This window comes from Miniopterus schreibersii, assembly GCF_964146895.1.
Source record: "Miniopterus schreibersii genome assembly, chromosome: 19".
In the NCBI taxonomy this organism is placed as follows: Eukaryota; Metazoa; Chordata; class Mammalia; order Chiroptera; family Miniopteridae; genus Miniopterus; species Miniopterus schreibersii.
The window spans coordinates 693,500-721,475 of NC_138119.1; the positions used below are offsets into that span (position 1 = coordinate 693,500).

Genomic DNA, 27,976 nt, shown 5'->3' on the forward strand with positions numbered 1-27,976 from the left:
TTCCTAAGAACGTAATTCACCCATCGTTCCAGTGTTTCTCCACTGGCTACCCCTTCCCAGGGTGGGCCGATGCCCCCGGGGCCTGCCCTGGGCAAAGGAGTCCTGGCCTCCTGAACTCTCCCTGCCCAGCTTCCGGTCCTGGGGCCTCTCTGTCGCCGGAGAGTTAGTGAGCCCCCTGCCCCAACACCGCCAAGGGGTTTCCATGATATTAGAAGATGAAAACCCACAGATTGGAAGGTGGGACGTTGACATTTACACTGCTTTTGGCGCCTGCCAAGTCAGCGCTAAGAAAGCCCACCCGCTCGCCTTACTTTGCCCCTGAGCCAGTTTCGCCAGTTTTGTTTGCTTGTTTGCTGGAGGAGCTGAGAACCCCCAGAAGCTGGCCCAACCAAACCACTGTCCAAAACCTGAGGGTCAGAGTATCCTGAGAGCACCGAGACCCCCGCGTGCAGAGACCGGAGACGGACCTCATCTTCCCCCACCTCCCCTCCGCCCTGCACCTTCACGCTGAACTTGGGTGGACGGGTTTAGAACTTCTGGGTCTCTCAGGGCAATGCAAGGAGTCTCTAAAATCATTTGCAGAACCGACCTTTAAACCCCTCAACCACCTGTAGTTTCGTGAGGTTCGGGTTGTTTTCTGATTTCCGTTTTTGGAGGGCGGGTTGCTCTCTGCTCCCCTCCCGCTGGAGGCTGAGGTGCTTTTCCCTTCCTGCTCTGTCTCTTCCTGCGGCCCCAGCACAGGCACAGGGCGGGGTCCACGCCCTTGTTTACGAGCCGGGTCACGGCCTCAGCTCTGCTGTGGTCTCAGAGAGGATGGGTGGCACCTTTCAATCTGTTGTCACACCAGATATAGTTCTAGGAAGAGAAAACCTTGTTTTGAAGGGGTGAGCAGGAGGGACTGACATGCTTGGGCAGAGATGAAAACCCACAGGTTGCTTTTAGGGCTTTGGGCTGGAGAGAAATCAGAGACCAGGAGAGCGTGAGGGACAGGAGAGAGGGGAGCCTGGTGCCTCAAAATAGAGACCCACTGGTGTAATGAAGTTTCCCCAGGCAACCTCGGCTCACACTGAAAGGGGGACATTTGTTTTTCCAAATAGGCAAACTGACTAAAAACGACAAAGTCCCACGTGCAATCGTTTGAGAGAAGCAGAGAGAGGTGTCCTGGAGAGGAAGCTGAGCCCATCACCTCCCTGCTCCCAGGTCTTCTCCAGGGTCAAGGGCTGTGTTGAGAATCAAGGCAGCACCTTCTCCCCGCCCCCCTCTCTTCTGTCCCCTTCCTTCTCCCCCCCCCACCCCCCCAGCTTTTTCTTTCAGTTAAGGGAGGAGCGGCGAGGCTGGCTCCCTCTCCCATGGAAGTTCAAGGCTGCCCACTGAGCTGCAGAGCATCGGAGCAGAGCTGAGTCGGCCTCTGTCTCCGGCGTGGAGTCTGTGTCTGGGCCTCGCTGTTTTCAGGGACAGAAGGGAGCAGCTTTTGCTCCTCCGGTTCTTGGCGGTAAAAGCTTAAAACCACTGTCCAGCTGATAGACAGGGAATGTTGGAGAGCCAAAGTCCGGGCAATAGGGGCCCTGAGTCAGTGCGAGGGGCACACTGTGTGGCTTGTCTTGTCTTCTCCAGGCTTTTGTGCCCACTGACCCTCTTTGCTGTGATTTAAACTTCAAAACAAAACGTTAAACGAGGAAGGGGCCTTCAGCATCCAGCCTTCCCCCCCGACCCGGGGAAACAAAGGAGGAACAGTGATTTCTTGGTCCATGAATCTCCCTTTTCTCCAGCAGGCAGACTCCGATGCATTCAGGTCTTTCCCAGGTGCCTGACAAAGCAGGTGCGAAGCCCGTGGAAGGCGAGGCAGGAGCCTGGGAGTGAGGGGTCAGGTGTCAAAGGCTTATCCAGGCCCCAGCTCTGCCGGTAGCCTTCCCACAGCACCCAGCAAATTTCTGAATCTCCAGAATGGCTGGGATTTCAAATGCAGGAGTGGCTCTGGATACCCTCCCACGGAACCTTTCAGAAAAACGGATGCAATCTGGAGGTGTTTTCTTTCCAAAAGAGAAATGTTCTGTCCTTCCTCATGTTTCCTTTGCTTTGCCTTCCCTCCCTCCCTCCCTCATTTGAAGCTAGCCTTTGAAAGATCTCTTTCCCAGATTATTTTCCTGCCCTTTGCATAATCAGAGGCCAAGACATATATACTAAAGAGAAGCCACACTGGGAAGAGTTTTCAAAAACATTTGGCCCAAACCAGAACCTAGCAAGTCCCAAACTCCAAACCCTCCCTCTCGTCTCTCCCTGAGGAGAAGAAATTCTGAGGCTGAGAAGAACCATGTGGGGAGGTAAATGGGTCACAGCCCACGAAGCTGGGTCACATCCACGGCCAAGGGATGGAGCCACCGGGCCCTCCCCCTGCGATGCTCAGACACCAGGCCCAGCTGCCACATGCTTCTCAGGCCCTGACCCGGGGCCCGGCCCTGCTCCCTCAGCGTGGGGTCTGCACCAATATGTGTCACCATATAGATCTCCGTTGGCCACACAAAAAATACATGAACATGCTTTCTGAGATTTGAATACATTTTACAACTTCCCTTTTTCTTGTTGAATTCACATTTCCATCCCATTACCACCACCACCACCCCCAACAGAATTTCATCTTAATTGTTAAGGAACTTCTCAGATAAATTGTCAAAAAAAAGAAAAAAAAGAATCAGCAGATTTAAAAGTGTGAGGGTATCTTGACTGAGGCACAGAAGGAAGAAAACATTTTTTAAATGATTAGAGCTTCAGAGGACTGTGTGAGGCACCATCAAACTCTCAGAGGGAAAAGCAAAAAAAAGGGGGGATAGAAAGAATATTTGAAAAAATAATGGCCAAACAATTCCCAGAATTAATGAAAGTCTTCCATACATTCAAGAAGTTTGACAAACTCCAATGCAGGTAAACCCACAGAAATCCACACTGGGGCACATCATCAATGAACTGTCAGAGCCAAAAACAAAGAGAAACTGTAGAGCAGAAAGAGAGAAATGGCTCCGTGCAGACCAGGGATCCTTAAGACCAACAAGTGATTCCTCATTGGAAAGCATGAAGAACAGAAGATGGTGCATAACATAGTTAAAGTCCTGGGGAAAATGTCAACCAAGAATTCTATGCCTGGATAAACTAGCCTTCAGGAATGAAGGAGAAATTTATATATTTCCAACGATACAAAAGCCAAAGAATTTCATTTCTAGTGGAAACGTAGTATAGACCTGCCTCATCAGAAAGGCCAAAGGGAGACCTTCAGGTTGAAAGGAAAGGACACTGGACAGGTACTTGAAGCCATAAAAAGAGATAAAGGACATTGGCAAAGGTAATTGCATAAGTTAATATAAAAGAATGAATATGCAAGTATGAATGTATTTTTGTTTATAACTTTCCCCCATCTTATTTAAAAGACAACTGCATGAAGCAATAATTATAAATCTGTGGTGATGGGCATACAGATATGTAAAGATGTAATTTGTATGACTGACAGCAGAGAAGAAAGAAGCCTAACTACAGGCTATTGTTCCATTTTACAGTTCCCGAGTCAGTTTCAATATCTTCAGTCAAAGAGCTGGGTGGTAGCAAAGTCAGGATGGAAACTTTGTTCTGTCAAATCTCAGAACTAGTCCCTTTTATACTATTAAAAGAGCCACTAGTTGCAAGTTAACCGGTCACAGCAATCTCACATTTTAGCCCAAGGTGATGACCTCTTACACCACACCCTGTGCTAGCCTGCCACAGAGACACTGTCCGGCTCCTTCCAGAGTGCAGAGCGGATTCGTTCAGGGGGCAATTCCGCTCAGTGTCTCCAGCCCTGCGGAAGAGAACCACCCTGTCCTGCAGGCTTCCCCAGCACCTGCAGTCAGTGACCCTGAGCGTGGCTCCCACAGCGAGAGACGCCCCAAACCTGGGACAGGGGAGCAGGAGGCCTTCCGAAGCTCCAGGAGGCCTGTTGTCCCACAGGGCGGGCATCTCCTCTTTGCAACGTGAAAACAGGAACATCATTAAAAATTCTGTTCCTTTAGTCCCAGCAGCTGGGTTGTGGCATTTTGTGGTTAGACACATTTTATGTATTTTTATGAGCAAAGTTACCCAAAGATAAGACTATTTCTGGTTCTCTGAGGATTTTTAAATCTTTTTTTTCTTTCTTGGTTCCAACCACTCCTCATAGTTTCAATTCCTCTCTCCTACTTGGTTCTCCTTTCTGTTTCTGGACAGTTTACCCCAAATTAGTTCGCATGCTTTTCCATTTGGGAAATAACAGTGAATGCCCACAACTTCATCACGGAGGGAAACACTGACGTAAACGTATAAGGGACTGCCTGTGTTGTGTCGAGCGTATGAAAATCAACACGGGGCTATTACTTTCTGGTGTGGGAATTCGGGTTATAATGATCCGCTCTTTATTGATTAACTGTGAACATTTTTGCATGGCTGGCTGTGTTTGTTTTTAATTACCATCTGTGGAGTGCTCAGAGGGCGAAATGTCACCCAATGGGAACTGTCATTCCACCGGAGGGCAAGCTTCACAGCTTTCTGTACCCTGTTTGGGAGGGTCTCATAACAAAGTCCCCCTAACTGGGTAGCTTAAATAACAGGGATTTATGATCTCACAGCCCTGGAGGCCGCAGGGTCAAGGGTCGGCGTTGGCTACAGCGATGCCGCGGCTGGTGCCCGGGCAGCTCAGAGGTTACCCTCCCTCTGGAGGAGCTGCCTGATCAGTTAGTTTCCCCCCTACGGCGAGGTCCCATGGATCAGGCGGGGTCAGTGATTGCGAAATGGAAGTTGTTTGACCCAGACTAGTTATTGTTTTATTGGCCATAGATTCAATTGACCCAGTAAGAGCCTGGATGTGTGTTCAGTTTGGTGTAAGCCTTGTGAAGCTTCAAATCCCCAAGTGCAAGACGTTTTCACGGGGAAAAGGCAACTGCTGCCGAGTGCAGAGAAAGCCGGGTCCCTGCAGACGCGGGCGTGCCTTCAGCAGATAAATTGTCCTTGAGGCCAACCCAAGGCTGGAGAAACGTGAGCCCCTCTCTTTCAACACGAGCCGTTGTGTCCCGATTCGCAGGCAGTTAGGAGCCCACCTTCCCCTCCAAGGAGACAGGAGGCAGGAGAGCCGGGGCTTTGACACAGAGCTCATCGCGCTCAGACGTGTGGAGGCCCCCCAGCGCTGTTGCCCCCTTTCCAGAAAACTCCCGCCTCTCGGGCCCAGGAGGACCCGCCTGGGCCGTGCAATGAATGAAGCCGCCTTCTCAGGGCTGATGCGGAAGCCGCCCGCCCCGGGCTGAGGCAACGGGCAGGAAACCACCGGCGGTGGGGCAGCTGGGACTCCAGGGCCGCTGCTGGGACCGACCGCCCGCCCCTGCGCTCGCTCTCCGACCACCCGACCACCCCCGCAGGATGCAGTCCCTGGAGCCCGAGGAGTTCCTGATAGATGAGGAGGAGGATATTTTTGGTGAAGGTAAACGCGTTTCTCTGGCAGGAGCCGTTCTGATCTGTGCAAGCTCCTGCCCGGTTTGGGCAAGGACCGGAGGACCTTGCGTGCATCCTAGTGGGACGGTGGTGACGGGTGTCCATCTAGGCACCCGAGGAACGCAAGGCAGAGCGGGGACGGGAGTGGAACGGTTCTTCCATGTGCTTCGTTTTTGTCATGACCTGAGCTTGGAAAATAGGACTATACCATTCCCTCCTCTCCCGTGCTCTGGGGTCCAGCACCCTGAGGGAAGCACGCAGCCCGGCTGCTCCTGAGCAGGGGGACGAGTGGACCAGGGTGTCTCCCTGGAACCCTCCTGCCCTGACCGGCGCCGCCCACCCCTCCCTCTGACTCTGTCTCTCACTCTTCCTCCGACCCCAACTCTCCCTGCCTCTCCCTCTCTTTTCCAGGCCAGGAGGGGGGCAGGGTCTGCGGGCAGGACACCCGCCCAGCACCGGCCACTTTCCCACAGGGAGACCGGGGAGTGGGATGCGGTCGCAGGGTTGCGATTTTAAATGGTAATCTGGTCGCCTTCAGTGCTGCCTGTGACACTGGCCCACAGGCAGGCGCTTTGGGGAGCCGTCTGCATCCACAGTCCTGGACTCAGGGACCTCACAGCTTGGGTTGTTTTCCCTAAGAAACCAATTCTAGTCATTTTTCAAAAACTCTACCGAGTAATTTTTTTAAGGAGCACTAGTAAGTTTTGGGCGATTACCTAAGTGTACAAGTCCATCGAAGGAAATTTCAAGGGTACAGTGTACATACTAAGACCCCCTTGCAACTGAATCGGGTAGAATGGAACCACTAGTAGCGTGCATTTGGATGTCCATCTTTCCGTTATTTTGTTCTGGCCTCAGAAAGATGGAAAAACCACAATGCGGGCTTTGATCGCAGCTTTAATCAGTTTGCAGACTGGGCTGGGGCTCGGTGGCTGTTTGCCAGGTTCTCAGTGTTGTTGACTCTGACTTACTGCAGTTTGATCTCAGGGTCCGTTGTTCTGCTCGGAGGTGTTTTCTCTGGTTAAGCCTGGATTGGGCGTTTCCTTCCCCAAAGGTGCTTCTCGGTGACATTGGGGACGGGCTAAGAGCGCCTCCTGCAGGCCTATGCGCGCCGTGGCTGTGCGCGCCCCACCCGCCAAGGTCCCGGGGGCCAAAGTTAAGGGGATGTCTGGGCCTCAGCAGGCGCGGTCCAGGGCCCAGCCGGCCTGCAGACGAGCCTCAGATTCAGATCCTCGTTTGGCTTTGTACTATCTCTGCGACGTAGGCAACATAACTTGCTAAACCTCGGCGTCCTCGCTGTGACACGGGACAGCGGTGCCTGTGGGGTTGTACAGATATTTTCAAACCGGAGTCCTCCCATGGGACACGCTTTCTACTGTCCAGACTGAGTATCTCCTTTAACTCAGTCTCCAAAGATCAGAGAGGGGATCCTTGTAAATCCAGCACCCGGTGTATTTGTGTTCGGCTTCTGGAGTCCTGCCTTGCGTTTGCCAGTTTGTGTGAAAGTTCCTCCAGGGGGTGTGTCATCCCCAGCGAGCCCTGGTGGGTAACTGTCAAGAGCTCAGGAGCTCGCCTGTGGTTGCAGTGCCTGGGCGTGGCCACCTAATTCACTGTGACTTCCAGCAGGTGACTTAACTTCCCTGGAAGGTTTACGCACTTGCAAAACGGAGTATGGGCCTCAGGTGTGCAGGTTAACCGTTGTTACAGGGAAAGCTCTCTGCCTAGCTCGTGGTAAGCACCCAAGAAATACTAATTCCTATTATGCTTCCAAAAAAAAAAACAAAAAAAACCCACAGCTTCAGAGAACAGATTGGAAAGTGACGCAGAAAGGGGCTCAGCAGTTTTTCACGTCTGGTTCACCGAGGACACTCAAAACGGGACTTATTTACAGAACGTGAATTTAGAAAGTTTTCAGAGGCCTGCGGTCGTGCAGACAGCCCCGGAGACGTGGTCAGGGGCCTGGATCACAGGGCCGCACCTGCAGCTACCTGGCTATGGGACCCCCCCACACACACACGCCATCCGACCTCTGGGCCTCGTTCTTCCCCTAAAATGTGAGGGTTGAGTGCACATGCTCTGAGGTCTCCTCGTAAGCCCCAGCCTTTGGCTGAATCCTTCCTGCACGGTGACTGCGTCCGCCTGGAAGGGCTCCCTCTCACCTCAGGGCCGTGCAGGCTCTCACTCGCTGAGCTGGCCTAGGAGCCCAAGAAGCTGTGAGCAGGATGAGTCTCCTCCAACACAAAGGACGGAGGATGCCCAGGAGCCCGTTGCTAAGGCAACGCTGCTTCCTTGTCACGGCCTCGTTCTCAAAGGACCCTTACCCCTGAAGGGACACAGATGTAGAGCGCAGGTCCGTTTGGTTAAAAGTAAAAATAAATTCGTTTAGATGTGTGGACCACATAGGGATCTGGGGAGAGAGAAAAAAGTGAGTGGTGCTCACAAATATATTTTTTTAACTGCGTCTCTGAGGCCCTGTTTGCTTCGCCCATTGTGTTCTGTGGCTAAAGAAGATGTTAAGGGTCACAGGACGGAGAGGCAGTGGTGTGTTGCTGAGCTCTTGTTGTGGGAGGAGTTGCCTGTGGTTAGAGGGAGAAGCTGTTACCCACCTACCACCAGAAACCCCCGCGTTTGCTATGTATTCCTCTCTCTCCTCTCTCCCCTCTCCCCTCTCTCGTGTGCCCGCCCCCCCCCACACGCACAGGTTTGCTTTCCAAACACCACCACCAACGTCACCATCGTGCCAGTTAGAAAACGGTTCCTATCAGGTAGACTCTTCTTTCTGGGGGAAATGATCGATCACCAGGTTACTGAGAAACCAGTAAACTGGAATTAGAGGAGCCTTTATCATGGTTGTTTCAAGCTCATCAAATCAAAGGGCTTTCAGCTGTTTTCTCGCTGTGCCTTCTTGACAGCCAGCCTGGTGTATGTGTCATGCCAGCTGGGTGGATAATGACAGTAATGACAACTCTAACAATTGTGGCCCGGCTGGTGTGGCTCAGCGGTTGAGCACTGACCTAGGATCCAAGAGATGGCAGTTTGATTCCCGGTCAGGGCTGCGGGCTTGATCCCCAGTCGGGGGCGCGCAGGAGGCAGCCGATCAATGACTCTCTCATCATTGATGTTTCTCTCTCTCTCTCTCCCTTCCTCTCTCTGAAATCAATAAAAGATATATCTTAAAACAAAACTGTGATGATGATAATAATACGAGAAAAAAGAAAAAAGTGTCAGGCATCCTGGAGGCCCCTGGCCAGCTTTCAAGAACAGAACAGGATGCACGTGTGGGAGGAAACTGCCTCCGGGTGGGGGTCAGTTGGTGGTTTCGCAGCCAGAATGACGCCCTGGCCCCAGCTAAAGCTGCAACTCGTCCTTCCCTGGAACCCAAGCCCTCACTGCCTCCATTTCCAGCAGGGCTCAGTAACCCGAGGCTAAGTGTAATGATTAGAAAAATAAAAACACCACGTGTTCAGTTACAGGTGCAAAGTATTTCTCAGGCTCGTCTATTCCCTGGACACTCACGTGCCCTTTAAGATCTCGCTTCTGGAAAGACCACGGGGGCTGCAGCGCTTCCCTGGACCTTCCATGTTCCCCAGAGCTGGTACCTTGTGTGAGGACACGAGTGTCCTGTGGCCTCGCCTCTAGGAAAGCTGTTCCAACCTCCCCAAAGAAGGACACTCCCAGATGGAGAACTGGCAAAAGGCAGTCCCCTCAACCACTGATGCTCTGAGACCCGCAGGTGGTTGGGAAAGAAGCCAGCCTCGCCCTGAACCAAACCTCTCTCCTGTCCCCAAGCTGAGTAAATCAGCAATGCTGCCCTTTCAAAGGGAGCTTCAGCTCAGAGGGAGCAACAAAATTGCAAAAGGTATCAGAAAAAAGAGGTGTAAGTAAATAGATGGCTACTTTGTGTCTTTCTGTGTCCACTGCTTAGGATGCCAAGGGAGATACTTTTAAAACAGGTAAACAATGATGCAGTGCGTTGTAGTCCGGCGTGTTTGGGGTTGGTTACTGAGTGACATTTGCCCCTGGCAGAATTAAAAGAAAGAAGGAAGGAAGATTTGATTAAATGAAGATTACGTACAAAACCAATAAATCCTGAAAGTTCAGACTGGTTAAGTCACAGCACCTGGGAAACGTAGGAGACCTGTAGGCACCTTGGCTAGAGAGAGACTCGGAGCTTTTTGCCTGACGAGGCTGTTTTACGCCGTGTGACTGTGATAATGTCGTGCAGCTATGCTGGACCTGCCTCAAAACCACCCACAAGCCGGGGTCGCAAGTGGACCTAAGCAAGGGGGTTGGAGGAGGGGCAGGGATAGGCTGCCCTGGTTTCCTGGGCTGAAAAAAGTTGGTCCCTTTTTGCTTTTACTGTGTGCCAAGGTTGCCTGGAGCCATCTCCACCCCTGCATTCCCGGACAAAAGCTGTGGCTGGCAGTCATCTTCCCCGTGTTCTCTGTCTCGGGTCTGGGCGCAGACACAGCGTCCCCCGCCCCCACAGTAGTTCACGCCCACGTGGCCCGTGCCTTGGGTTACTGCGGAGCAGCCCCTTCCCATCGACGTCTAGGAAGCCTTCTTCAGCTGGTGCCAAAGGGATGGTGTCATATCAGGGGCACAAACTAAAATAGCACATTGCACTAAAGCTATGCGGGCTCGGAGCCACCAGTCCGCCCCCGGTGACCTCACAGTGACCTGTTTAGATCAGGCAGAGCCAAAGGGGGCCCCGTATTACAAATAAAACATTTTAAATGCTAACTTAGTGTCTCCCTGAGCAGCCAGCAAAGTCTTTTTAGGAACAGTACGCGGCAAACTGAACACATCTCCTACAGGACTTGAGTTGAAAAGCAAACGTATGCCTACCCTCTGGACACGTGGCAAAACAACTCTTTTGAAGAAAAAGAAATGTGTCGCTGTTATGACTAAGGCAGCGAAACAAATGGGGAGAACTGCCCTTCCTCCTGATAGGAGTCACCCCGATTGCTCAAGTCAGCGAGTTCAGCGAAGAGAAACGTCTCCCGTTCGCCACACCTCGCTGGTCCTGTTGCGCGCAGCCAGGGTTTGCAGATTCCACTTCTCGTTTCTTTTCGGATGACTCAGTGTTGCCTATTGATCATTTGCCAGACAGCTGCGATGTTCGGTGACAATGTTTACAATTCAGTCGTTTTCAGAAGAGATTTTAAAGATGGAAAAGGTATGGGTTGAGTCAAAGAGAAACCACTTCCATGTTCCAGAAGAAAGGCAGAGACTTGGAAAGAGAAAGAACATAAAAAATAGTGACCGGTCCTAGCAAGTAAAAATAGAGAGAAGAAAATGAGGCCCCCCCGTGCAGGCGCTGGTGGGACACTGGACAGTCACGTACGTCCCCAAGAGTCTGTGTTCCAGGCTCTCCCTGGGGCCAGAACGCGAGTGTGCCCGGCGGATGGGGGGGAGGTCATGGCCCCACAGCAGGTAGACGTCCGGAGTGAAGGAGGGTGGTCCAGGGTCGGAAGTGGTGGGTCCTTGTCGAGGGACAAGCCAGGTAGGTCACTTATACTGAAAGCCACTCCACTCTGTGCTGTGTAGAGAGAGCATAGCTCACCCGTCGCCTAGACTTTCCGTTCGAGAAAGAAAGAACCATCTACTTGACTGTTTTTAGATATTTTAAGAGGACGGTTTAGAGCTATGCTGGAGAAGCGACCAAGAGGCAGGCGGGCCCTGGTGGGCGGCCCGGTTGGTTGGAGCGTCAGGGCACGTGAGTCTGCTCCCTGGTCGGGGCACGTACAGGAGGCGGCCAGTCGATGCTTCTCTCCCCCCACCCCTTCCTCTCTCTAAAATTAATAAAAACAAATATCCTCAGGTGAGGATTAAACTGATGATGATGATAAGAGGCAGGTAGAACGGCCAGTTTTACTCCAGAGGGGAAACTAATAATAACTTACATGATCCTCACTCTTTCACGCGTGGACTTTCCACATCTTACACTTTTTCACGCTTCAACTTGCCTAACAAACGCGTCAGGCAGACGACACTTAAAGAGCAATGATGGATCTTTGTAAGGTAAAAATTTTGGACCTGAAAATACAAAAGTGAGGAAAACATGAACTTCTGAAGGGAGGAGGCTTCTGTTTCCCAGCTGGGGGCGAGAGAAAGCAGTGTGTCAGGATTTACACAGATTTTCATTCAGAGATAACCCAGCAAATAGAGGAAAGGTCTCGGGGTGTTTCGTCTGCTGTATCATGAGTTTTAACCCTGGGAAACCATCGTTTCTGAGTCACATAAAGAGCAGGAGGCACAAGTGACGGCCCCTGGACAGTGATGAGGTCACGGGGACGTCTGTTCACTCTGATTTTTCCTCTTGGTTTTGGGATCACTGGGAGTTGAACGTTTCTGTATTTACACTATCAACTCAAACAGCCGGTCCCTGCCCCCGCTGACTTCACTCTGAACTGTCCGTTCAGCGTCAGAGGGAACGAGCTAGGAAACGGGGCAAATTAACTTGACTTTCAGATCACAAACCGGGTCAGCTGGCCGAGCGGTGGCACATAATTATTTTTTCTCCGTAACCTGGCGTTCAGGAAACCGAGGGCCAGTAGGCACGAGGGCGCTTTCTGAGGTGGGCTTTTCCTTCCTCTTTGTAACAGCACAAGGAGCCAGTAGAACGGCATGTGAAGCGCAGAGTGAGGGACTCGATGCGCAGGTGCGCTCTGCGGGAGGCGCCCGCAGCACTTTCAGGTAAATCACAGGGCCGCAGTGTTGGGGAAGCGCCCTCCTTCGATGGCTGGCACACGTGCCCAGGGGTACAAGGATGTCTTCAGGTGGGGCATGCCTCAATCCTCTATGAGTGCCTCTAAAAGCTAAAAGGTACATTAGAATTTAAAACCTCAATATAACACTCTCTCAGGAAATGCTGCTCTTTCGAATGGTCTGCACTCTACAACCTGAGTAAGAGATTGTCGGCTTGCTCTGCAAACAGCTTCCAGCGGAGGGCCCGACCCCTCTTCCCGCCGTGTTGCTACCGTCAGTACTTAGCAAACAAAAACTCTAGAGCCACCACTGTTGTTAAATCTTTGATGTTTATCATTCAGGCTTCCAGACTGAGGGAGGGGTAGCAGAGCACAAAGAGCAGAGTATTTGGGCTCCATAGACCAGTTCAGTCCGCTGTAGTCTGAGGCAAGTTACCTAACCTTTCAGAAGCTTCACTTTCCATCCACCACATGGAGACGATGATAGTAATGGTGATGAGGATGGGACGGTGGTGATGGTGGTGATGGTGATGGTAGTGATGGTGGTGATGGTGGTGATGATGGTGATGGTGGTGATGATGGTGATGGTGGTGATGGTGGTGATGGTGGTGATGATGGTGATGGTGGTGATGGTGGTGATGGTGGTGATGGTGGTGATGGTGGTGATGGTGATGGTGGTGATGGTGGTGATGGTGGTGATGATGGTGATGGTGGTGATGGTGGTGATGATGGTGATGGTGGTGATGGTGGTGATGATGGTGATGGTGGTGATGGTGGTGATGGTGGTGATGGTGGTGATGGTGATGGTGGTGATGGTGGTGATGGTGATGGTGGTGATGGTGGTGGTGATGGTGATGGTGGTGATGGTGGTGATGGTGGTGATGATGGTGATGATGGTGGTGATAATGGTGGTGATGGTGGTGATGGTGGTGATGGTTATGATGGTGGTGATGGTGGTGATGGTGGTGATGGTGGTGATGGTGGTGATGATGGTGATGGTGGTGATGGTGGTGATGGTGGTGATGGTGATGGTGGTGATGGTGGTGATGGTGGTGATGGTGATGGTGGTGATGGTGGTGATGGTGGTGATGGTGGTGATGGTGGTGGTGATGGTGATGGTGGTGATGGTGGTGATGGTGGTGATGATGGTGATGATGGTGGTGATAATGGTGGTGATGGTGATGATGGTGGTGATGGTGATGATGGTGATGATGGTGATATGATAAAGATGATGACTGTGATGATGGTCATCTCCCTAAAAAGTTACTATGAAGTTAAAGGAGAGAATTGTATGAGATAATGGAAAACCATTAATGGCTTACTACATAAGAGTCAGCTACTATTTAACCGTAATTTTCCCAGCTGTCCCAGCCTCCCAGGTCTACACAATTCCCCACTCTACTCCTGGCCTGTGATTAACAAAGACACAACTGATAAGAGCAGAGCTATTGAGGCTGCTCACTTTGAATGCTTTCCTGAGAACACAGAGGTGCACCCGGCTCATGAATTAACAAGCCTGGCTGCTACCTGATCTCCACCATGTGACCAGGGCAGGTCTCAGAATAACCCCATCGCTTGGCACAAAATAAGTACGTGATTTCCTACCCATTTTTCGTTGCTTTCACCAATCTGGTCTCCCTCTGAAAAGTCTCTATTAAAGAGTAATATAGGCTACGACAGTTTTCTTGCGGAGAGAGCCCCTTGCCTTGGTCAGGAACCTTGGAGGTGAAGAGTTACATCTTTAACAGCATCTGTAGCAATATAAGAGCCCTACTTCCTGGGTAAATATTTACTTGCAGTAAACACACCACAGTTACTGCCTCCCCATTTATATTTGTTTATATGTTTCTAATTTAAAGATAACACCCACTGAAATTTGAATTCTATATACATTATAGCATTTTAGGACAGTAATAATTAAGATTTTAAATGAAACCTTCGGATTGTCCCCTCTAGTGGTGTTTTGTTTTGTTTTGTTTTTAGTTCCGTTGCTTTTTAACCCTGACCCTGAGGCTCCTCTAGGAAGGACTAGCAGGATTGGAGGGTGTAGCCCCTCACGCACTAATGAACTGTTTGGGGGAAGAAGATTTACTCTCTCATTTGTTTCGACACATCTATTCACCGTCTGCCCCGTGCCAGGTCCAGTTGTGCTCAGCTCTTGGTACCAGCTGCTAATAAAATTCCCGCCTGGAGAAGTTCCACTGTGGCTGAGGGAGACAGACAGCAGCCCAACAAGTAAAAATAGGGTATGTCAGGTGGACAGACCTGTTCCGGAGGAAAACTGGGTGCATGGTGAGGCGGCAGAGCACGGCGGTCAGGGAAGGCTTTGCCGAGAAGTCCCCAAACGCTTAGAGAAGCTGCGGGTCTGACCTGGAGGAACAGAGGGGGGGGGGGGGATGCTCCAGAGCGAGCCAGGGGCCAGCGCGGTATCGGTGTGATGTGAGCATGCGGAGAGCGGAAGAAAACGAGCTCCGAGAGGTCTGGTCCATTGTAAGGATTTGAGTTTTGCTCTGTGGGCATCATTGGTGGGTGCTGAGCAAAGTGCCATGATTTTATTTACTCTTAGAAAAAAATGTTCTGACTGTTGTCCTGGAAATAAAGATGAGACACAAGAGGTAAAGGCAGGGCAACCAGCTGGGGGACTATTGAGACAATCCAGGAGCAGTGGTGGAGACTCCCCAGGCCTGATACTGACTGGGAGCCTGCGGGATGGTGAGCCTGGGGGTGGGGTGGAGTTCGGGGCCAATGGGGACTCAGGAGGCCAGTTTGGAACAGTTATGTTTGTAGTGCAGCTATAAATAGTGGATGATTTGTGAGGCCTCATGCCAAGTACCCAGAATAGTGGGCACTCAGGAAGCATCTGGTGAAATGTTGACATTAACATTGAGATTAGCATATACCTAAGTTAAAATCACTCCTAGGTTTAACTCCAGGTTACAGGAACTGGGTTATGTAACCTACATGGGCTGTCCGTAAAGCTGGGAGCTCAAGAACGCAGTGCAAACGGCTCACAAACTCGGGAAGGACGTTAAACTAGGAGGGCTTCCTGGAGGAGAGTATCCACGAGCTGTCCATCCTCGAGTGGCCTGCTGCATCCAGCGCTGTGCTTGCCGAGTTAAAATGCTTGTAATCTTGCCCTTTTGCTCCCAGGCCGTACATCCACAGGATCTCAGATGGAGGCCTTGGGTCTCTCCTGCTCACAGAGGCAGGCAAGGTGTCAATCCCTTTGCTAACTTCCCTCCATGTCAGCCTCCCTCAGTCACATATCCACTCAACAGTCAAGAACCAGCTGTCAGCACATGGCTCTCGTTGTAAGTCAACCCCCCAAGTGGCATCTTCAATGGCTTCTCTTTATTCTAATCCTGGGGGAAAATGTTCTGTCTGGAAGTCTTTCGCATCCTCAAAAACCATTAACAGGACATATTAACACGCCGGTAACTCTCCAAACACTGAAATATTTGCATTCCGCCAGGCACTTGAGTTGAACGCTCCGTCTTTACCGCCAACAAGGGGCCAGTGTACTCAGAGTGGTGCAGGCCCTGCCTGTCTGTGAACTAGGATGTGAAACGCAGGGGCACTTGGCCCACAGCTGTGGGACTTGAATCCCTCCTTGATCCTGGCCCCCGGGGCTGAGAGGCCGTCCTGGTCCTCGGAGGGGACAGCGTCACTCTGACTTGGCACGTCTGGGGTGCAGAGCACACGTTCAGTTCATCTTCCCTCAGGAGCCCCTGGAGGCTGGTTGACCGAGGGTCAGTGAAAGCCAAAGCCTTCTGTCCCCAGGCCTGTCTCAGCCTCTTCCTGCTGCCGCTATGAAATGTAACGGGATTCAGGGAAAGATACAAACGGAGTTGCTGGGAGAGGCCGTGCTTTTTGGAGATTTGCTTAAACCAAAGCATTCATTACCATGGCTGTGAAATTTTCGCTTCCCGCGGTCACAGCCCCTCTCCTAGCTGCCAGGGACAAGGGCTGTGTGTGCGCAGATGGGCAGAGGGGAGGCAGGCTGGGCCAGGTACCGGCTCCTGCAGAGGCCTGGGGGCTGCACAAGCTGTGGGCAGGGGCAGGTTCCCACTCTCACCTCTGCAGGGAGACTGACGGGCCCAGGGGGTGACCTGTATCCAGCCCCAGACTGTGCATAAAATGCGTGATGGGGAGGGGGGAGTGTCGCCTGAGAAGGGGTGACTCAGGAGGCACAGAGGCAGCAGCCCCGAAGCTAGCCGGGGATCTAATGGTTTCCAGGCCTAGCAGGGAACGCACCTTTTAAACAAACACACGGGAGCTGTTTCTCAGCCCAGGAGCCGGGAGGTGAGGCTGCACACCCAGCCCTTGGGCAGGAGGAACCTCAGCCTCGGCCTCCCAGTTCTCCGGGGGTTTAGCGCCTTGGTGTCTATCGCTCCCTCTGGCTTGAACAGTAGTGACACCTCCTTCCGCCTCACAGAGCCTGGTGGTCAGATGTGAGCTGGACTCCAGAGTAATGCCCATGGGGATTGTGAAGATGACAGCCAGCCCCAGAGCTCGAAGCCATATTTAATTACTCAAATTGTTCCTCCTACAGTTCCTCCCAGGATCCCCTCCTGAAGTGAACGGCCTACTCTATGCGCTAGGGAGGCGCGAGCTCCGGAAAGAGCTTTACACAGTTGGGGGCAGTAAGAAGGAAAATAATTGAACAGAGATTCTGTGTAACAACAGCTCTGGCCTAAAACCAAGAGAGAAATGAAAATAAAGGGGTCGCGTGAAAGCACGTGGGTGCGATATCAGCACCCTGAGGCGTTCGACCATGGGACCGACTAATGCTCAGGATTTCCCTTGTGCGAGCAGATAAGTGTGAGAACCGCAGAGAAACAACGGCGGAGAGGGCCACTCCCCTGAGCGCTTATCTTTGGCACCAGACAAGGGGAGAGGAAAACCGGTCTCGTTCCCAGCAGCTCGGAGCCCTGAGCAGGACTCCTTCTAGGTGCAGCTCCTTCCCGCAGAGGAAAGGTGCGGAGCTGGCCCGGCCCTGGAGGGCTCTCGTTCCTCACCTGGTCACTGTTTACTGTCCTCTGCACTCACCACAGAGGTGACAGCACTGTAAGTGGCCCTGGGGTCTGAGGCAGAGACAGGGTGACCAGTGCGGGGAGCAGGCCGGGCGCTGCTGTTGTGACCTGTTGGGCAGCTGACGTCCCAGGCCTCCGGATGCATCCCCTTGTCCCCACCGGAGGGGGGTTTCCCATGTTGGTTGACGTCCTAGGCCTGTCCCTTTTGGTCACTGATTCTTCTGATTCCCTCCCAGAGTCCCCGAGCCCCCGTTTGGGGGGGCTGTTTACATGTTCTAAATACTCAGTGTATGCGGTGTGGTGGCTTCACGGGCAAGGACACTGAGGCACAGGCAGGGTCCCTGCCGAAGGACTTGTCTCTGGGTCCCTGCAGACGCCGGTCCCGTGCGGTTTCCACCCCCACAGACTTGCCACGGAGCCTGTCGTGCACCAGACACACCCGCGCCTCGCCCAGGGGGAGCCGTGTGTGCGGGTCAAACCCACCGAGCCGGGACGCAAACCACCTTCAGGGCGAGGCCTCTCCAAGGCTCCAGGGGGCTTCCCGCGGGCGACCCCCCCCGTACACTGCACACGCGCGCACTTTGCACACATCCACACGCACCGCGCGCCCTCCCACGCCCCCAGCGCCGTTTCCACGCGCGGCCCCTGCTCCAGACCCGGGGCGCGGAGAGCCTGCCCCCGTGCGCGGGCCCCGTCCTCCCCTGGGGCGCTCGCTGCTCCCCACGCGCCGGTTCTGCGAAGGCTCCGAGGCGGGGACCCTGGCGAGGGCCCGGTGCCCTGGAGCAGCCTCGCGGGCCGGGCGGGGGCGGGCGGGCCGCGGTCTCCGCTGGGTGGCGCCGCCGCGCGCGCCCCTCCCGCCCCCCCGCGCGCCCCGCGCCCCGCGCGCCCCCGGCTCCGCGCGCTCCTCCCGGCCCGCGCTCCCTCCGCGCGCCCTCGGCGCTCCGCCGGCCCCTCACCTTCGCCGCCGCGCTCCAGGGGACGTGTCCCTGCGCCCAGGGCCGGGCGCGCTGCCCGCGGGGCCGAGGCGCTGCCATGACGAGGGGCCGCCGTCTCTAGGTACGTGCTCGGCCCTCCGGCTCCTCTTTGCCGCGGGGTCTGCTCGGGGCCCGAGGTCTGCGGGGCGCCCTGGACCCCCCGCGCCAGGGGCTCGGCCGCGACCCCCCGGAGGGACCGGTCGCGCTGACAGCCGGGGGCGCGCAGGCAGCGCGAAGGTGCCCAGGGCGGGGGGGCCTGGGGAGACCCGCGATGCCCCGGAGAGTGGGGGACCAGCCGAGACGATGGTGAGGAGCCCGGGGCAGTGCCCGGGTTGCGGACGCGCGGGCCCCTCGGTCCCTGCCCGGGACGGGGGTGCAGGCGCCCTGGGAGCCGGCTCAGGTCAGGGGTGGGGGTCGGGGGCTCCCGGTGCCAACCTGCCCCTGGCTCCTGGGGCTGAGCCTGTCCGGGCACCGTGTCCGGATCCCGAGTGGCGGCGTGGGGTGGGGGTGGGGCCGAGAATTGGGGGAGGGGCGAGGAGAGGGGTCGCCCTGCGGCCGACCCGCCTGGGAAGGGGGGGGATGCGCCCGAGGCGGGAGCTCGGGGCTGGGGAGGGTCTGGAGGGGCGCAGCCCTGGCACTGCCCCGCGAGGCCACACCTCCTCCCGGTCCCGGGGCGCGGGGCGCGCGCCTCCTTTTGAAAGGCAGCGGGTGCCGCCGGGTGTTGGACCCGCGGCAGCCACCCAGGTGTTAAGGTGGCAGGGAGCCCGTGCAGGTCCCCGGTGCGAGGTGACAGCGGAAAACCCGAGAACCCGGCTGGTCGAGCGTGTCGGGGTGGCAGGGAGATGGCAGCCGGGGGTCTCCGCGCGTGCTGGAGACGCCGAGTGGACGTGCATGAGCTTTACTGGGGGCACCGCATGATTGTCTTAGAAAACGCCGGCCGGCTTTCCTCCCTGCTCCCCGCTTCTGCTCCCTCCTGTGCACGTGGCTGAAGTTTAGGACGGACTCAGCTTCACCCCCGTTCCCAAAGAAATTGCACTCGGCCCTGTCTATGGGGCTGGGCACCTGGTGTGGGCACTCACCCCTATGACACCCATCATCTCTTCCCTTTTTCCCTGTAGATTGGCTCTGAGAACTCCTCTCCTCCCCCCGCATCCCTCCCCCCGCATCCCTCCTCCGGGCTTCCCCTCTAGCTCTGCCCCGCCAGCCTCTGGACCAGCCTCTGAGTTTGCCCCATAACATCCGCACCCACCCCACCATGCCCGGATCCCACTGCCATCGCAGGCAGGGGGTGTCAGCCGGGACCCTCTGAGAACCCGCAGCACCAGGGGAACTAACTAGTCAGCACCCAGGAGCCAGGGCCCCCCTGTAGGAACAATTTGCAGGGGTGTGTCCATGGGGGCAGCAGCTGCCAGAGGAAATGCCTCCCCTCCCCCACTTCCTCCCAGCCCAGCCCTGGGGTCAGCCTCCTGGCCCAGCTCCCCTGGTGCAGATCCTGCCAAGTCATGGCTCTCCCCCAGGAAGGCCGTGGGTCCGTCTGCCCAGAAGTCTGCGGCCCCAAACATGGGAAAACCTAACTGCCCGGGACTGTTTGGTGAAAGCATGTTGTGTGTGTCACTTTTTTCAAAAGACCCCCATTGGTGTAGCTTCTCCCTTCCTCTGACACCCCAACGTGAGATTCTGCTGTGAATATTTTATCTTCAGCATAGAAATAGAGACAGCAAGCTGGGGCGGGGAAACGCTGAAGGCATGCACTGGGGACTCACAGGATTCTGAGAACCTGGGCACACGCTGCAGAAACGGCTCTCCTCCCTCCTGTCACTGCAAAGTACAATTATTTCCTGCAGAAAAGGGGCCACCCCCTTCCCAGGGTGACCTGGAGAAGTCATGGAGGCTGGGAAGGAGACAGTCTTTATGTCTGCAGATGTTGGTAGCTAAACTCACATCAGAATTTCACTCTTGCCTGGCTGGTGTGGCTCAGTGGTTGGGCATCGACCCATGAACCAGGAGGTCGTTGGTTCAATTCCTGGTCAGGGCACATGCCCAGGTTGCAGGCTTGAGCCCCAGCAGTAGGGGGCGTGCAGGAGGCACCGATCGGTGTCTCTCTCTCATGGATGTTTCTCTCCCTCTCCCTTCCTCTCTCTCTAAAAGATCAATAAAAAACAAACAAACAAAAAAATTTCACTCTTGAGCAGTGAAGTCCATCAACCCGGGGCCCAGCCTGTGACTGCCTGGAGTCCTCCCCTCAGTCTGAGGTCACTAAATGGAAACATCCCTACTATGCAAAACCCACAGCCCAGCTGTGAGGCCAGCCGCACGCCCACTTCTAAATGTAACCAACTCACGTGTCTTACATTTGGGTTTAATTCTTGGGTAATTGGCTCACCTGTCGGTGTCAGGAGACAGAGGCAGCTGTGGAGGGTGAACCGTGGAGTTTGAATCTCACGTTAAATCGTCGAATCGGGGCATCCAACAGCCCCTTAGGTTGAAGAGTTTGTAAACCAGTGTTTTATTTTACTGTTCATTGCATTCATTGTGTTGGGGGTGGGGGGATTGAAAGCTGTCTTGTTTTCGTTCTGAAAGGGAGCCAGAAGTCTAAAAGCAGTTTCTTGGTCTTCTCGGGAGGAAGACATGGTAGAAGTGAAAGTCTGTTTTGTGCCCACGATGGGCACTCGGGGCAGTGGCACCCTGACTTTCCACTGGGGCCTCCTCGGCCCTGGTGGCCTCTGCTGTGCACAGACCCCTCCCCGAGGCTGTGCTCACCTGCCAAGCAGAGCTCCTGGAGCAGGAGCAGAGAGACAGCGTGTGTTTGTGGCCACTCAGCCAGAAAAGATACAGCTGAACACAGACCGGGAGCCAGGGGTTGGGGGGCGGGGGCGGGGGACAGACGGGCCTGCCGCTGGTAACTGGCTCCCCAAAGGCAGGCCGGGGATGAGAGCCGTGTCCTAAAGCCATTGTCATGTGAATGAACACCTACAATGTGATCATTAGAAAGGTCTGTGCGGAAAGGAAACGGTGCCGAGTGCGTTCCTTTTCATTTCTCTCCACTTTCAAAATCACATCCTTGCAGGCAGCTTCTCGACACGGTTTCCCCCTGAAAATGGGAACCTCAGCATTGTGCACACAGAAGCCTTTGAGCCTCATCCGCTGAGCCAAAGCCCTGGACACGTGTGTCTTGAATGAATTAATATCGAAACACCCACATGTCCTTCCCCTCTGGGTGAGTGGCCAAGGCTTTTTGGGTCATAGTACACTCATCCCACGTTGGTTGGAAACGTGCCCTAAAAAGAGTAATGTTTGTATCAGCTGTTTTTCTCGGGCTGTCTAGAGAAGACCATTCCACACACGTGGCCCGATGTGGTTGTCCTGCCCCCAAGGACACTACTTCCGCTCATCTTCTGCATACTTTACAGGACACTGTGTGGAGATCAGTATTGTCACACGGTCATTACGCTAATTAAAAAGAAAACAGATTATTTTGTCAGCAGTAAAAGCAAATGAGGCGTAATATTCCCATATCTTGTCCTATTCGATCAAAATGAGCCCTCAGCCGGACCACCAGGGAGGAGCCAGGCGAGGGGAAGGCTTTCCCCGCTGGTCGGCCTTCTAAAATATAACAAACTGACCAACGGTCATTTTCACTCCTGAGGCGAATAGCAAGTCCAAGCCTGCGATGTAATTTAGGGGAATACTAATAATTTTTTCCCAGCTTAAGCGCGTGTTTCCTGAGCAGCTATCCTGGGCTCTGGCCAGAGTTCGATCTTCCAGTAGGAAAGTGTAGGGTGCTGATCATGCCTTCGAGGTGTGGGCAGCCTGTCCGGAGGCAGGCGGGCGGCGCACGTCTTTGCCCTGTGCGGTCTGTAATTATTCACAGTGGCCCCGTTTCGCTCGGAAGTGTTCCAGTTTTGATGATGAGTCGGACACAGTCACCCTAGAAATGAGGGCCAGAGGAGGCCAGAGGAAGGGGAAGAGGCAGAGGGGAGCAGCCGGAGGTTCGTGCGCGGCTGGGGTAGGGCTGCAGACGGCAGGAGGGAAACGGGAAGGCCCCGCGCACAGGGCGGGACGCTCTTGAGCCCCCGGAGGCCGCAGAGTCTAGTTTCCTCCTTCCTGTGTCCTCGGGGCTCGCCAGCTGCCAGCAGGTGACGGGCATCAACTACTAACAGCCTATGACCTAGATTCTGACCCACACAGCAGGCGGGGGGTCGGGACAGCGCGAGGGTCAGCAGGGACCAGTGACGAAACCAGGCTATTAATGCTGACGGCGGCGGCGAGACCCGGCCGGCAAGGACGCGCCCCAGGCCGCCTGTGCAGAGACACGGCGTCTCTGCCCCCTGCCTCTCTGCGTCCCTTGTCTGTGGGGCTCGGTGCCCCGGCCTCCTCCAGCCCTGGGCGATTCCGGCGCCCTGTCCAGGAAGGAGCCGAGGGACAATGCTGCCATTCTCCAGCTGTCCCTCTGTCCTTGCCTTCCAGGCGGACCTGTGGAAGGGAGGCCAGGCGGGAGGGGAGGAGGGAACCTGGCAAATACAAAGGCAACACAGAGGAACGCAAAGGGCACGGGCGTTTCTGCGCCTCCAGGAGGCATCAGTTCTCAGGGACAGTTTCCTGGAGCCCGGGCTCCTCCCCCAAGAGGCCGTTCCCAGTGTAGCCCCCGCTGTGCACACGCAGGGCGCCTGGCGTGGCCCCGGCCTTCCTGCGACAGGCCACCTCCGATCAGCGTGACACACACCAGGTGCCCTGCCGCTGCGCGGGGTTCAAGGTTAACTCCCCCGGGTGAGGACTTCAGGACAATGCCCCGGGGTAACCCCCGAATGGCAAGGCCAGGCTTGTCCTTTGTAAGGTTACGGGTAACGTTTCAGCCACCAGGAAATGGCCCACATCTTGACCACGTCCTACCCTCGTTTAGTGCTCCACCCTCAGGGTAAGTGGAGCGCGGACAGGGAGGGATGGCGCACGCGGGGAGGCGGCTCTGAGGCCACCGTCAGGGCCCCACCGCAGACAGTCCGCTTGCAGGAGCAGCTGAACGGCGGACAGCTGGGCTGGGTCAGGAGGACCGAGGACACATCACGGGTGGGGCTTCCCAGAACAGCGTTGCGTCGCGTGTAAAACTGGGCGACAGATGTTCCGCTGCCGGCTCCAGACCCCGGCTGCCACTGTCACAGCCGGGAAACAGCCAGCCGGAAGCCACCGCAGAAAACCAGAAAGTCCAAGGGGATGGCTGCTGGTGGTGACGTCAGAAGAAACAGAAGCACAGCACACAGTAGGCCAACGAGCGTGTCACCCAACCCACGAAGACGTCCTGTCCTAATCCCGGAACCTGGGAGCCTGTTGCCTCACCTTTGCCGAGGGGCCCGAGTCGAGCTCCTCGAGGTCACCTGGGTCCCCCAGGTATCAGTCCTTAAGACCGGAGACCCGCCCCGGCTGCAGTCACGTGGATCTTGGAATCGAGCCATCGCACGTGTGGCTTGTTAGTGGCGGGAGGAAGGTGGAATCGGTGGCTTTGAGGAGTTTCAAGCCCGGTGGCCCAGTGTAAAGAGGCAAGAATCCGGATGACTGCAGCTCCCTGTCGAAGGACCGCTGCTTCCAGGCGGCAGGGGCAGTGCAGGTGGCCTCAAATCGGGGACCCACTCAGGAGATGGAGAGAAAGGAGCCAGGGTACCTGGGCCCCACGCAGCAGCCTGGCCCTGAAACACGCGCAGGCCCGTCCGGCAGGCTGCCTTCCCCGGTGCTTCCCTGCCCATCCCTCCTCCCGGCTCCCTCGGCTGTGCAGCCCTGCCCCTGAGTTCAAGCCCGAGGCCCCCCGATAATGGTGCATAGACGGACGCCCTCTCTGAGTGGTGGTACCTGGCGTTCCTGTGGGCCTTTTACAGTTTTCAACAACTTCCACACCCATTGTCCCACTTAAGCCACAGAACAGCCCTGTGTGGAGGCAGGACTGATGTTACTGTCCCTGGTTTCACAAGTCAGGAAACAAGCCAGAGGGTCAACAGGCTCGTCCGAGACAGTGTGAGGCTGTGAGAGGCTGGCGCGGAGGTGTCCTCGCTCCACCTGCCCTCCGCCCCGGCTCGCTCACGTGGCCTCTGCACCAAAAACCACCCGAAGCTGGAGAGCAGGAGGGTGGCAGGTCCGCTGCCCACCGCCCGCCACCCAGACCTGGCCTCTTCAAAGCCATAGTCCCCGGTCGCCCGAATCTGGCTGTTTCCTCTCACTGCCTGACCAGCGCTCGCCTGCACTTTGCAAGTGGAAACCTGCCCCTGCGATGACGTGAGAAAGGCCAGGAGCTGCTCCCTGCTCGGCTCCCATGACATCCCCAGACAGTTTGCCCTTTGAAGTTTGTCACAATGGCCTTTGGCCTAAATTAGGATAGAAATGGCACGTGGTATTTCTTTTTCAAGGGTTGTTTTTGTTTTTTTAGATCCTCAAAGTGGGTTTCTTCACATTAAGATATTTTCCAGATGTCTTTTTTTTTTTTTTTGGCTGTGTCCCCACTGAGGGAAGGAAACAGCCAAAGTGAGGCAGGGCTGGGCCTCGGCTCCACGTGTGCTCATGGCTGCGAACAGACAGCTATGGAGCCGCAGGTGCCCTTTTCCACTTAAGAGCCATTCTCACTCCTTTACAGTCTAACTGGGGGAGATTGACCGGCTAGACCTGTACATAGGTTCTACGTTCCACAGAGAGCACTGTCCCTGCAGCACCTCCTTTAACTAAATCCTATGATTCAGGATTCGGTCCCGAGGTGAGGTGAGACCTCCTTGGGCACAGGGGCGGCTGAAGCCATTGCCGTGTTTAAAAACAAATGCAAATTCTGCATTACAGACGTGTGTGCATTTATGTCATATTACATGTTGACATAAAGCTCCTCTTTACGGAGTACCGAATCTAAGTAAGAACGTTTTACGGGATAATATCAGCTGCCGCCTGATAGCACCTCCAGCGTGCAGGTGCAGGTGCGTATTAATTCATCCAGCGCTCACCATAGCCCGAGGTCATTTCTGTTCTCCAACTCCTGGATGAGAGACCGGGTTCCCAGCGGAATGAATAGGAGGCGGAGCCCTGTTAGAGACCTGGCCTTGGCTGTAAACGCACAAAGACCCCGGATTCGGGTTCGGGTTCGGATTTGGATTCAGAGTTCCTGCAGCAGCTGCGGGGGAGCCGCGTGTCCACTGAGCCTGCCTCTCCCACCTGCCGAGCTGGTGGCGGCCGGATCGCCCGGCTCACCCGTCAGGGCTCAGACTGTCCCTGCAGCTTCCCGCTGAGGCTGTCACTGACACAGGGGCACCGATGAGACTCAGGACTTTGATTGTCACCGAGGAGTTGGTACATCACCCCGGCGGAAGTTCATCATTCCTGCTGAGTAAGCCGTGTGTCAGCAAAGGCCCCCGTGATGCGTAATGACAGGCGACGCTGTGTAGGGGGCCAGCCCTCTCCTTCCTCACCACAACGGGCCGTCTGTCCCTCACGAGGTCCCTGAGATCCAAACAACCCCAGAAAAAGGGTGGGGAGTGGAAAAACAGAGAAGTTGAGAGAAACAGAGGCTCGTGTCTAATCCATACCCACAAGCCCAGTCCCCTTGATCAATTTTGTCTTAATTACCAAACGTGGGAAGACGGGCTTGTGGCTGCCTCACGCGGGCTGAGCTTCCACGGAGGGAGCCACCGGGGTGGGGGCTGCGGGGTTGGCCCACGTCTCTCCCCTTCTCTCAGGGAAAGACTGGGCCATAACCAGCAACCAGCGTGTGCAAAAGTGCTCTGGTTTGTTGAACGGAAGTACTCTTTTCCTTGGCTTTGCATCCCGAGTAGAGTCCTCGGATGTGGGCTGACTAGATCGGAACATCATTTCCAGAACAATCGCTTTGATTCGCCGACTTAATTCCTGCTGGATCTTTGCAGAAATGCCGGTGTTTGAAATCAGCTCGAGAAATTATCTCTCTGGGCCCTGCGCCCGCCTGAGGATTGTTTCTATTTTGGGAATTATTCAGCGGGAATGTTGATTACCTCCTTTATCAAGATTTATGGGGGATTTATAGTCACAGCCACTAGCTGACGCTTCATTCCTGGACCCCCGTGGTCCACTGGCTTCCAAACAAGCAGCTGGAACGGGTTATGGACACTGTGTGGACACAGGTGGAAATGTCCCAGTGACGCCTGTGAAACGATAGTGGCGACAATGGTGATGACAGGCGTCGGTTTCACTGCGCACATACTTTGTGCCCGGCTCCCCTGCACAGGCCGGATGTCCCTTCGTCCTCACAATAACATTAAGGCGTCGGTGTTGCGACCCACACTTTACAGGTTAGGGAAAGGAGCAGGGCTCGTCCCCGAGAGGAGGTCCCCGCCGCTGTGTGGCTGCGACCGGCTCTGACCGCCCGCCCGCGGCGCGGTGAGCCTGGGCGTGAGCGGGTGTGAGCTCTAGACTGGCCGCTCCCTTTCCCCGCTTGCTGCTGTTCTCTGCCCTTTACAGAGACACTGAGACCATCTCCAGGACTCTGTGTCGCTTGAGACCCTCCATTAGTTAGAGCTGTGAGGGCGTAACACTGTCTCGGGAAACACGTAATGTGGACGGGGGTCACCGACCAAGACAAATGCTTTCACTTGTACCCTTTGCCTTGGCTCTGGAAGCCCACAGAAGCATAACTGGGAGATGGGACCCGGCCCTTTCTTGCTGCGAATTGGGGCACACAGTGTGACCTGGAGGGCAGCTGAGGGGGTGGGGCACAGCGACTGGCTGTGTCCAGCCACCTGTCCGCACCGTCGCCCCGTCTCTCATCACCCTGATACCCCGGGGACAGAACAGCTGGAGGGCATCTGCTCCTGGGTTCCCCCCACGGCTGACTCAGAAACAAGAGGCCCGTCCTGCCCAGTGATATATTTTTGGTGCGGAAAAAAAATCCTATCCCTCCTAGGGACCAAAATATCTTCTAATGTGAATTCATGTCATTTTTGAAAGACGTGGCCTAGTTCACATTCTGGATTCTGCACATCCCATTTGCTCGTACTTGACACCCGCGGTCCGTGGTCTCTGCCCCTCAGGCTCCGGACGATTTGGAGAAACATACAGAGTGAGTGACAGCCTCCAAAAAACAAGGCGCCCAGAGCGGCTGATTGTCGGCAGGGTGCTCGCTGAACAGCTGGCAGAGACTGCCATCGAAAATCAACTGAAAAATGCCTGCTCAGTGGGAAAATGGGCCCTGCACCCTATTAAATAGGAAAATCAACTATCTCTGCCCCCCCCCCCCCCCCGGGTATTACTGTCTCTATAATTCAGGACGGGCTCAGTTTACTAATTTGACTTTCAAGAGACTTGAGAAGATACAGTCGGTATAAACGAGTGTGTTAGCAGGTCTTTCTGTGTAGCTAGAGTTGCAAAAACGAGTCGTTCCGATGCTGATAAGCAATTGGAGTCGGTCAGAACACAGGATACGCCCTCCGTTACGGACCCGAAATCTGCCGGCCCGGCTGTCAAGAGACAAGATTCATGAGGTCGTGGAGGAAGGCCCTGTTCGCAGACCCACCCGCAGAATAGACCGTGAATAACCATTTGTCCCTCCTCACGTGAATCTTCGGGCTTCCCTCCCCTGAACGAGCCCCTCACTTTTTTTTTTTTTTGGTAGAAAAAGCAAGTCGGGAACCGGAGCCAAGGAGGCCAGGGGTTCGAACTCTGCGTCTCCCCCTGAGCCCAGGCCCCTGACAGCCCCGGGGCTTTCACGCTCTGGTGTATTATTTTCTTGTCTATAATAAGATGCCTGAATGCGAAGCATTTCAAGTGCTGCTCTTAGAAGTGTTGT

General features: G+C 54.9%; 1 protein-coding gene across 8 annotated transcripts in view; it reads left to right on the plus strand.

Moving 5' to 3' along the window:
- The window catches only part of RIPOR2 (RHO family interacting cell polarization regulator 2), a gene marked incomplete at its 5' end in the record, with an annotated part of 81,674 nt that overhangs the window by 13,206 nt on the left and 40,492 nt on the right, over window positions 1–27,976 (plus strand). For 2 of the 8 annotated variants that reach the window (XM_081121132.1, XM_081121135.1), the window contains one exon: window positions 5,407–5,470. The exons of 3 other annotated variants lie outside the window; for them this stretch is intronic. In XM_081121132.1, the coding sequence (XP_080977258.1) occupies window positions 5,410–5,470 (61 nt within the window). Of the gene's footprint in view, window positions 1–5,406; window positions 5,471–18,144; window positions 18,281–27,976 lie in introns of those variants that run through there. 3 more of the 8 variants (XM_081121133.1, XM_081121138.1, XM_081121136.1) reach the window with 2 other exon arrangements.